Source organism: Arachis hypogaea, chromosome 3 (assembly GCF_003086295.3).
Source record: "Arachis hypogaea cultivar Tifrunner chromosome 3, arahy.Tifrunner.gnm2.J5K5, whole genome shotgun sequence".
Classification (NCBI taxonomy): Eukaryota; Viridiplantae; Streptophyta; class Magnoliopsida; order Fabales; family Fabaceae; genus Arachis; species Arachis hypogaea.
The window spans coordinates 62378823-62390646 of record NC_092038.1 but is presented as its reverse complement, the minus strand read 5'-3'; the positions used below and the strand labels follow the sequence as shown (position 1 = coordinate 62390646).

Genomic DNA, 11824 nt, shown 5'->3' with positions numbered 1-11824 from the left:
TATGCGTTAAGAACACCAACGGCTGGGATGACGGAAGCCCTAGGGCCCTCACTCGTCCGTTGTGGCATACCTAAAAAAGGAAAAGGGTCACCACCGTTAGCCCTATAACTAAACGAGAGGAAAACTATAAAATCAGAAATAGTGGCACCCCCTCCTAATTTTTACTATTCCTACCCAGAAATGCATAAACACAAAAAAACACCACCCGCAACAAAAAAACCATCAAAACCCCGTTGAAAGCCTGAAATACTACGACTAAAATGTAGATATCTCGTTTACACATTCCTACGTTCCATATTAGAGCAGGAAAACCAAATAGGATAATGCGAAGCAAGTGCAACAAAGGCAAAATACAGAAGCGAAACAAACACGAAAGCTCAAAGTGATAAAAATGCCAACTTGATTCTCAAGAAGAAGATGGAAATAAAGCAGCAAAAGCAAAGAAACACAAAGCACCACGAGCCTACCAAATGCAGGATCAACCCAAATAAAACACAACGCCAAAAGGGAGTCACAGAAAGGTTTTCAGAAGTGAAGAAGAAATAAAGAAGAAGGAGAAGAAGCAGTTACACATAAATAAAAAGAAACCAAACCCTCCAAATGTTTCAAAAAGAGAAAACAAAAAGACACGGGGCAAAAAGGGAAGAGTAAAAGAAACCTCTATCCTCCCATTAAGCGTTATTATGATCCCTTGGAAAAAGCAACTGGCAACCCCCCTCTTTCGGAAACAGCAACGAACAGAAAATAGGACGCCCTGGGCATCCCACGGCTCTCCGACCGCACCAATGGAACCCGGATAGCACCCTCCACACCAAGTTCACAGTTACACAATCAGACGAAACTTCCAACGAGGCGACCGACCACACTGTTCTATAGCTCCGGGGGCAACTGTTCCGGACCTGGCCCTCAGGTCCCTCCTCAAAACGGTTATTAAACCCAGCAATTCTAAGATCGGTAACTTCCAATATCCCAAACCAACATTCGAATTCAAATTCCTCCTTTATCTTAGCTAAATAAAATAAGATAAGATAACTACCACTAGATAATAAAAGGGGAGCCAGAGGCCCCTTTGGTACGTTACTCATTCCATACACCTTATATCTCTTAGATCCATTCTGACTTGGGCGTCGGAGTGTCTTTGCAAGTACCACCCCTGCCACTCCAATCGGACAATCCGACAACCGCCTCGACTCACAAGTCCTCGGTTCATCTCACTACCCGTACCAGAAACTTCTAGTATATTAGTTAAAATAATAATATTTATTAGTCATATCACATTATGATAAAAATTAATTAATATATATTTATATACAAATACATTCTTGATTTGTGACTTATTTTTGTTGTTTCTGTTTGAATCTGATGAATATGCAGTTGAAGTGTGCGAAACGAGCATGGCACAGAACAGAATTACTGAAACGATATTAAGCATGAAACAGCCCATGACAATGACGTATGAAAACCCAACCACGACATCAAACATTACGGAAGCACAAACAGCGTAATCCCACAAACAGAGAAAGAGAAAAGGAATAGAATCCTATCGTAATATTATTATTCTCTGGGTCCAATAATACATGTAATTGTTAAGTTATCTAGTTTTGCAGCCTCAGAAAGAAAGAGAAGAGAAAACTTGAAGAACACAAGGCTCTCAACTTCAGCTGCAAGCAGCATGAACATGGGGAGAACACTTGCACAGTACAGTGCAGACGCTGAGATTCTTGCAGAGTTCGAGCAATCAAACGTGTCCGGTAAATCATTTGACTACTCAAAGTCAGTGGTTGACCCACCGAAATCAGTCTCTGAGGAGAAGATGACTGCCTACTTGTCAAGAATCCAAAGGGGCGGACTCATCCAGCCCTTTGGCTGCATGCTGGCAGTCGAAGAACCGACTTTCAACATCATTGGCTACAGCCAGAATTCATTTCACCTCTTGGGTGTCAAGACTCAGTCCGACACCGAAGAGTTAATGGGTGGTCTTCTTGGAGTTGATGCCACTACACTCTTCACTCCTGCTTCCGGGGCTTCGCTTGCGAAAGCTGTGGCATCGAGGGAAATCTCGCTTCTTAATCCTGTTTGGGTGTACGCAAGGGCAACACAGAAGCCGTTTTACGCGATACTTCACCGGATTGATGTCGGAGTTGTGATAGATTTGGAACCTGCAAGGTCTAGTGACCCTGCATTGTCGTTCGCAGGAGCGGTTCAGTCGCAGAAGCTAGCCGTTAGAGCGATTTCTCGGCTGCAATCGCTTCCCGGCGGAGACATTGGTCTTCTGTGTGACTCTGTTGTAGGGGAAGTTCAAAAGCTTACCGGATATGACAGAGTTATGGTGTATAAATTCCACGAGGACGATCACGGGGAGGTTGTTTCGGAGATTAGGAGGTTGGATTTGGAGTCTTATTTGGGCCTGCACTACCCTGCCACTGATATCCCTCAAGCCTCAAGATTCTTGTTCAGGCAAAATCGCGTTCGGATGATTTGTGATTGTAATGCTAAGCCGGTTAAGGTAACTCAGAACCAAGAGTTGAGTCAACCACTTTGCTTGGTGAACTCAACTCTGAGGGCGCCACATGGTTGTCACACGCAGTACATGGCTAACATGGGCTCCATTGCTTCTCTGGTTATGTCAATTGTGGTAAATACCAAAGATTCCATGAAGCTATGGGGTTTGCTAGTGTGCCATCACACTGCGCCGCGCTATGTGCCTTTTCCGGTTCGCTACGCTTGTGAATTTCTTATGCAGGCTTTTGGAGTGCAGCTTTACATGGAGATTCAGTTAGCAGCGCAAATGGCAGAGAAAAGGATTCTCAAGACACAAACTTTGCTGTGTGACATGCTCCTTCGCGACGCGCCGTTTGGGATTGTTACTCAGTCTCCTAATATCAAGGATCTTGTCAAGTGTGATGGGGCTGCCCTGTATTATGATGGGAACTGTTGGTTGTTAGGCACAACGCCGTCGGAATCACAGGTAAAAGACATTGCTGAATGGTTGCTTAGTACTCACGGTGACTCGACCGGTTTGAGTACAGACAGTTTGGCTGATGCTGGTTATCCTGGGGCTGTTTTACTTGGGGATGCAGTGTGTGGCATGGCGATGGCGCGAATCAGTTCGAGGCATTTCTTGTTCTGGTTCCGATCTCACACTGCTAAGGAAGTTAAGTGGGGAGGGGCCAAACACCATCCTGAGGATAAGGATGATGGAAGGAAAATGAATCCAAGATCATCATTCAAAGCATTTCTTGAAGTTGTTAAGAGCAAAAGTTCGCCTTGGGAGGCTTCCGAAATCAATGCTATTCACTCATTGCAACTTATAATTAGAGATTCATTTCACAATTCAGAGAATAGTGGTATTAAGGCTATGAACTACATACAGAGAAGTGATGCTTCAAGTGGTGGGATTGATGAGCTAAGTTCAGTAGCATTTGAAATGGTGAGGTTAATTGAGACGGCAACTGTGCCGATTTTCGGGGTTGACACAGGTGGCCTAATCAATGGTTGGAATGTGAAAATTGCGGAATTGACAGGTTTGCTGGCAAATGAAGCTATTGGAAAATCACTAGTGAATGAAGTAGCGCATGCAGACTCGCGCAACAATCTTGAAAATATTCAAAGTAAAGCCCTGCAAGGTAAATCATTTCTTGTGGGAAAGTTCAATTGCTACTGGATTTTTAGGTATTGCAAACTTAATCAAATGTCAGATATGATTCAGCTTGAATAAATTTCTCTCAACTTTCCTGGTAGCGAGTTATTTGAGCAATCTTTTAGAATTTGATTCAATTTCTATCATCCAAAATTTTCAAAATCTTCGTTATTGATTCTGATCTACACATCCTTTATTCCTCGTTAGACTTCAATTTTTAAATATTCTAAGTCTGTGAACAACACAAGATTTTGTGGTGTAAACTTTGCACAGCTATGTGTGAACGAATGTATCTGGTTTTCCTCGGTTGTAACTGTTGAATTTCATCAGCTTTAATCCAAAATCAAAATACCAGCGTTATGTATAATTCAATATGCTTTTGAAATGATGTGAAAATTGGAGTTTTATTTGCAAATGGATTTTATTTCTTCTCTTCCTAAATTCTCTTGTTTTCATAGTTTCTGTCATTCAAGATCATTCCATATGCAGAATATCTTAAAGGAACCAAGTTAAATTATTGACATAAAATTATGCTAAGATCTATAGCAAAGCATATCATATTATTAATAATCATATTTCTATATGAATTAACTGGTTATGTGATCTTCAGGCTTAGAAGACAAGAATTTTGAGTTGAAATTGAAACATTTTGGGAATCAACAAGAAAATGGAGTTGTATATCTCATAGTGAATGCTTGCACAAGTAGAGATTACACAAATGCTGTTGTTGGGGTATGCTTTGTAGGCCAAGATATCACTTGTGAGAAAGTTGTTCTGGACAAATTTGTCAAGTTGGAAGGTGATTACAAAGCTATCATACAGAGTCTCAATCCGCTGATTCCGCCGATATTTGCTTCTGACGAGAGCGCCTGCTGCTCCGAATGGAATGCAGCCATGGAAAGGATAACTGGCTGGAAGAGAGACGAAGTCATAGGAAAACTTCTTCCCGGGGAAATCTTTGGAAGCTTTGTTAGACTGAAAGGTCAAGATACACTGACTAACTTCATGATCTTGCTTTACCGGGGAATTAGCGGACAAGAATTCGAGAAGTTTCCCTTCGGATTTTTTGATAGGAACGGAGAGTTTATAGAGGCTTACATCACTGCTAACAAGAGGATCGATACGAGTGGGAACATGATTGGCTGTTTCTGCTTCTTGCAGATTGTATCTCGCGATCCGAATCAGCCTTCGGATGGACAAAATCTTCCTCAAGGGAGGAAGAGTATATCTGAGTCTAAGGAGTTTGCTTATATATTACAAGAGATGATGAATCCTTTAAACGGTATTCGGTTTACGCATAAGCTTCTGGAGAAAACAGCTGTCTCAGAAAGCCAGAAACAGTTTCTTGACACTAGTGCTGCTTGTGAAAGACAGATAATGGCAATTATTGAGGAAACATACATAGGAAGTATCAATGAAGGGTAAGTGATCGTGATCCATTTTCATAGGCATGTTGAATTCCGATCCTTAATTTCCTTTCTTGACTTGTATGTTATATCTCAAATTTTTAAAGATTTACGTTTCAAAGTATCTGTCACAATAGTTAGCTTTTTGGTTTTTTCTAATAACACCCTTAATTTAATTGTGATGATTAAATAACTATTTGTTATAGGAGAAATTTATTAATTACAGACTAAATTTATCACCTACCCTAACATTTCATGTATGTGCTATTTGTTATTTTACAGTTATTTAGGAATATATGAAATAATATAATGATTTTATGCATAAATTATTTCCCCAGCTAAACAAAAAAGACTGACTTTTCTTAAATTTAATGCTAATAATAGCAGCAGTGTGCAGCTAAACATGGAGGAATTTCTTCTTGGGAGTATTCTAGATGCCATTGTGAGTCAAGTGATGCTGTTGGTGAGAGGAAAAAGCTTGCAGCTGTTTCATGAAATTCCTGATGAAATGAAAACTCTTGCTCTGTATGGTGATCAAATAAAGCTTCAAGTGGTCTTATCTGACATTCTGCTTAATGTAGTCAACTATACACCATCTCCAAATGGCTGGGTTGAAATCAAGATTTCACCTGGTTTGAAGATAATTCAGGACGGCCATGAGTTTATCCATTTGAAGTTCAGGTACACAATCTAGGAACTTATTTTTTTCTCTTTATCATGACTCTTTTATCAACGTGCCTTTTTTTTCGAAATTTAATACTAAAATGTCGTTCTTTTGAAGCTAATTACCTAAATATCACTATTTTTATATTACCATAATCATCATAATTAAAAAAAAAAAACAAATTAGTTGTCATCTTAGTAAAAGAGTGACACTTAAGTAATTAGCTTCAAAAAGATAGTACTTTGATTATAAATTTTAGAAAAGTAAAACGTTAGTAAAACGACCTTAAAAAATTTATTATTAGTTACTGCCCCAGATTTAATTTAACAAATTTTCTCCTCTAGTGTCCTACTAAATGAATGAGCAAGTGGGATGAGAATATGTATAAAAGAAGAATAATGAATAATGTTATCTAAAATCAAGATGTTTCCGGCTAAATTAAAACTGGAGTTAGTTATTTGGAAGTGAAGGGAGTAATTTGATTGCTAATATATCTTTCCCAGAATGGATTGGTGTATTAAACATCTAGTATTTGATTTTCTTGATATTAGTTGATCATTCTCTTTTATGGGGAAGTGAAACTTCTGCAAATGTTAATGTAATATGTCTGATCCATGTGTGAATAAGTTATTATGATTATGTTAGGGACTTGGGTATTATGGGGTGCTCAAAATCGCACATCAAGTAGTATGGGATGCTTGATATTGTATATAAGGAGAGTGGTTCTTCCCCCTTAACAGCTAGCTTATAAGGTGTGGTTTCACACTTTTCTTAAATACTTAACATTTGACTAGGGAAGTCCTACTTTCTTTGACTCCTCAGTTCTAAAACATTTCAAATGCAAAGTCATAACCAAGTGTGCTTTTGAGTCATATGCAAATAATTTTCCTTGTATTTTAGAGTCAGTAATTTATGAAAGTATTAAACCCAATCAGTGTAATAATTCCACACTCTGATGAAATGTCGAGACATGAATCAATTATCTAAAAAATAGTCTTAGGCAAAGTTGCAAACCAGCCTGTTATTTAACCACACTCTTTTTACAGAATGAGCCATTCCGGTCAAGGTCTTCCTTCTAACACACTTCAGGATATGTTTGAAGAAGGGACTCAATGGACTACACAAGAAGGTTTAGGGCTATATATGTCAAGAAAAATGCTTAGTAGGATGAATGGTCATGTTCACTATGCGAGAGAACAAAATAAGTGCTACTTCCTCATTGATCTTGAACTTAGAACAAGAAAAGAAAGGCAAAGGAATTTGCAAGCGGAGACAAGCATGTTGAGTTAACTTTTCTTTTTTCATAAACTAGATTTGATGCTTGATAGAAATTGTTTAGTTAGAGAAAAATATATATATAGAAAGTATAGGGAGTGAATGGAATATTATACTGACTTTAAAAATAATACAATTCTTTTTTTTTTCTAAATTAAGAGTGAGATTCGAATTCGACTTTTAAATGAGTATAGAAAAATTACAACATTTAAACTATAATTCGTTAACTTAAAAATAATACAGTTACATACTTATATGTACAGTAGAATATGAAATAAACTAATATGATATTTTATTTTGTAATGCTTTTAATTTATATTTAAATATGATCAGATTCAGTTATTTTGTAAATTTGTAATGCTTCCCTAATAAATGGATCCCAGTGCCAATATATTTTTCTATATTCATTAAATTGCTAAGACTCAAAGTGATGATAATTCTAAATTAGATCAATTGAATTCTAATTGTTCTTATTTAATAACAAAGAAAATAAGACAATTTTTTTTAATTGTAAAATATGCAAAAGGTACCTAACTTTGAAACTAAAATCAATAAGATAAGAAACCCAAAAAAATCCCACCATACTAGCCACTAACCAAATTAACATCATCAAAATAAACAACGTCAACATACAAATTCACTCAGGTTTGTCCAATCCGAATGCTCACTTTGTTGATTCATCCAATTCTCAAACTCACCAAAGTCACTAGCCCATGCCTCAGCCTCAGCAAATTGTCTTTCCCAATCCAAAGCCTCACTAACTTGATTTGTGGAATTTACTTGACTTCTTCATCTTTCTTGTTAGTAGTGTCCTCCATCACATTTGTGTTATAATGAACCATAGGCTCTGGCTCCTTCAATTTTGTTGAGTTTGCTAAAGCACCGTTTTGTATAATACTATACACGGAATCTTCAAACTGATTAGCACAATTCACCAGTCCATAATTACTTTCTATTGGATTTCGACTAAGGAGACCCATTTGGGAACTAGAACCCATATCATAACTAAGTGGCATCATTGATTGAATCTGACAGTTGTACCGATCAACAGTGTGTCCAAAATTGAAGTTACTTTCAACTTTTTGGCTATTTTTCAGCATGTTAATCCTTTCAGCACACGCACCAATCTTGTTATCCAATATACCAATGAACATCCTCAGTTGTTCCAAATCTAAGCTCTGGATATTCAAGTCAAAAGTGGGATACTTGACGCTGTAGATGCATTTTCGCGCTTTCAAAGTTTCGGCTTCAACCGAGATCTTCTTGTGCTCAAAGAAGTCTTGAAGATCAAAGATCTTAGGAGGCCTCACATTCTTTTGAGCTTCGTACTTTTTAATTAAGGACTTGACTTTTGTAGAATCTTTTGGCCAAATCATTGGTGCAGTGTTGCTACCTTCTTCATAAACTATCAAGCATGCTTCGGATACTTCGCATTTGTCAGAAAATTTCTTCATTTTTCTCTCTAGTCCCTTGATTCTTGTCTTGAATCTGCCTTTCCGATCTTTCTCAGTTGAGAGGCACTTCAATTCTGTTTTTGCACGGCCCATGTAACTAAATCTGCATCATGAATTTTTTATATATAAAAAAAAAAGAAGGCAAAGAATTGGATGGAAAATAAGAAACTAAATTGAAATTGTTGTAGAGCAAATAAGATATAACAACAAAATCTTGTGTCCAAAAATTGTGGTATAGTGTTCAATTCCAATCTTGTGTCTGATTAAATTAAAACGAGGAATTCTTAAAAAATTCAGTGAAAATAAGCAATCTATAAAAATAAGAAACAACATTGTCATTAACATACACGTCAAAAATGACATCTACAAAATTTTATCCTCAAAAAGAGAAAAAGGAAAACAAAAGAAAAACTCAGGAAGAAGGAACAATATCAAAGTAGAGGGGACTGTTGAATCCTATCTTTTCCGACACATTTTCTAACAACAACAACATAAACATAAACATAGTAATAAGAGAATTTGAAGGGTTTTATGCAAGTGAGTGAGTTTTCACCACTTCTTAATCACGTCAAGAACCAAAGAATCTTAAAGAAACAAGAACGGTAAAAGCACATTATCGAAGATAAATTATCACCGAAAACGAAAGCAACAACAAAGAAGAAAACAAAAACTCAACCAATAAGAGCATTGTAAGCATTATATTGTGTACAGTATTGGAATTTTCAAGAAATAAAGAGAGAACATCGTAAAAGAAAGCAACACAATAATAATGAAGAAATTTATTAATACCTAACAATAACAATAATAATGCTGATTGCTGAAGTAAATAAATGGTAGAATTCTTGGAAGAATTAAGCTCTATGAATGTGGTTCAATTCCTTTGTCCCTAAATTCTTAAAACAAGAGTGATGTTCCATGAATTTATATATAAGTTTGGACATCGATATTCATCTAATTATCTAAAGTAATGAATATCTAACGGTTATTTTTGTTATATTGTTTATAATAATATTTGAGAAATAATAAAAATCACTCTAAATAGTCTAAAATTAATTTATTTAATATTTATTAATTATTGTTAGAATAATTATATAATTTTAAATGTAGAAGGATAAATAACAAAAAATACATCCAAATAATTTTTCACTCACAAAAATGTACTCGAATTTAATTCTCGACAAAAATATCCTTAAATAATTTTAAAACAAAAATGCCCAACATTAATATATGTATTCTCAAAAAATGTTTTAGAAATTGAATTTTGATGTGATTTTTTTGCAAACATAATTAAAAAAATGAGATATTTTTATCCTTAAAATTTAGTGATTTTTTGCTAAGTATATATTTTTTGTGATGGTTTTGTCAACAACCAATAATACTTTTAAAAAATAAAAAATATAGAGATCAAATTTTATCCGATTTTTTGTGTGTATTTTTTGAATATATAGTTATCTAAATATTCCTATAAAATTTTGGGTTAAATGTATAAGCGGTTTGTCAAATACAAAAGTCGTTTGTCACTTACAAAAAAATAATATTTTTTTGGGCATTTTTCTTGCGTTACTAAATTATTTGAGGACATTTTTGTCGATAACGAAATTTAGGTGCATTTTTGTCAGCAAAAAAATTATTCGAATGCGTTTTAGATAGTTTTCCCATAAAAAAATATTTAATTACGAATATTATCTGTATAAAATTATAGATATTATACTATGTAAGATAACTTTAGATATTGTCTCCCTAATATTACCTTGCCCCGAACAAGTCAGGTAGGTTAACCTAATGTAGGTCTACCTGATCTTAGGTTTATAGAACTCTAAGGCCCATCAAGAATAGAGGTGTCAAAATTCCCCGAGTCGTGAGAATTCCTATGGATACCGCCTCCGAATGGGGATCCGAAGGCGGGAAATTTTTTCTGCAGGAATGGAAATGGAAGCCAAATTTTCTCTAAGGCATGTGTAAAGACCTGAGCGAGGATCTCCGCCCCATACTCCTCTATTTCCCGAACTTTATGAATTTAATTAATTGCTTTCATTGATTTACTTTTAGCGTAGGATTTTTTAGTAATTTCACATGCTACCATATATATGGATAACAAATTCTAACCCTAATTTGTGACTTCCTAATTCTCATTCCCCTTCAGCACTGCCCTTTTCTTACCCATACAGTCATACTCTCACTTTTTAGCATACCCTTAATGCACGAGTATTTTTAGTTATTTTTTTAATTATTTTCTTGAATAAAATTAGTGATTTTTTTGTTATAATTGAAATTTTTTGTGCTTTAATTAGTGTTTCTTAGAGATGCTTTGAGCTTTAGTATGTGAAATTTTTCAGGAGGATAATAGAAAAAGAGAAGCAAGGCATAAGCACAGGAAATCAGGAAGGAAAAGCGCCTCCTAAAAGAAAGAACACTAAACGCACAACACGCTCTTATACCCAAATAAGAGAAGGTAGCGTGCAACACACCAATATAAAGACGTGGCACATTGTGCTAACTTTTCAGAGACCCCAAAAGTCACAAGAAGTAAGGAGCAAGGGGGCGTGCAACACGTCAGCAAGAAGGGCGTGCCACACGCCGTCCATGATACCCCAACTCCAAGCCAAGAAGTGGCATGCAACACGCCACCAAAGTAGACGTGTCACACACATTCGATGGCCACATCCAAAGTAAATAAGAAGTTAACACGTCTAGGGTGGACATGCAACACGCCAAGAATGCACACTCTCAGGGAGCTAGCTTCAAGGTGGACACCACCAGGCCAAGACACAAAGTAGTATTGCCAAACTTGGGTGTACCATATGCCAGAGATGGATACTTCCAAGGACCAATTTTGTGGCATGTGACACACTAATCATAAGGGGCGTGTCATTCCTACACGCCTTCGAAGGTTCCTCCAAGCCAGAAGTTGGCATGCAATGTAAGAATCGGATAAATTAATTTTCTGAAATAGGTTCAAAATTTAGGAGTCTTAATTTTAAAATTTTGAGATGAAATTTGAATTCAGTAAAATTTTTCGAGTTTGAAAATAAAAGTTTTTGCAGAAAATTACGTAAAAAATACGTATCGGTAAATTAGCTAGCAGTACCAGCTTAAATTTGTCCGATACTGTGTAAAAATAATAAAAAAAAGTAGAAAAAACTTAGAAAGATAGTTAAAGTTGAAAGTCGGACGCTAATTCTAAAGGTTTTGGCTCAAAGTGGGCCAAACGAGCTAAAAATACTAATGGGTTAGTCCGAGCCCAAGTTGGGCCCATGCCCAACATATATAACCCTCTTAGTGAGCTTTTAGCTCATTCATTTCCCCTAAACACAGACACACATAGCTGCCAAGTGAGAGGAGAGGAAGAACACAAGCACTATTCACTCATCATCTTCTTTCACTC

At 36.2% G+C, this 11824-nt stretch overlaps 1 protein-coding gene across 4 annotated transcripts; it reads left to right on the top strand.

Annotated features, from left to right (window-relative positions):
• The first annotated feature begins 1329 nt into the window (after positions 1-1329).
• On the top strand, positions 1330-7139 carry LOC112790656 (phytochrome E). Of its 4 annotated transcripts, none has more exons than XM_025833169.3 (4): positions 1330-3626; positions 4251-5061; positions 5434-5727; positions 6757-7139. In XM_025833169.3, the coding sequence occupies exons 1-4, from the start codon at positions 1673-1675 to the stop codon at positions 6998-7000; spliced, it is 3303 nt and encodes a 1100-aa protein (XP_025688954.1). In that variant the 5' UTR covers positions 1330-1672; the 3' UTR covers positions 7001-7139. The 4 variants fall into 4 exon arrangements, with proteins under 4 accessions (XP_025688954.1, XP_025688953.1, XP_072089159.1 ...); XM_025833168.3 differs by having other exon boundaries at positions 1338-3626; positions 5431-5727; XM_072233058.1 differs by lacking the exon at positions 6757-7139 and adding an exon at positions 6356-6561 and having other exon boundaries at positions 1338-3626.
• The last annotated feature ends 4685 nt before the right edge of the window (positions 7140-11824 follow it).

Bases quoted from the DNA above. Each gene is read 5' to 3' on its own strand.
- LOC112790656 (XM_025833168.3), top strand. From the start codon at position 1,673: ATGAACATGGGGAGAACACTTGCACAGTACAGTGCAGACGCTGAGATT. The intron at 5,062-5,430 runs GTAAGTGATCGT...TGCTAATAATAG, and splicing joins ATAGGAAGTATCAATGAAGG to CAGCAGTGTGCAGCTAAACA. The intron at 5,728-6,756 runs GTACACAATCTA...CTCTTTTTACAG, and splicing joins TTTATCCATTTGAAGTTCAG to AATGAGCCATTCCGGTCAAG.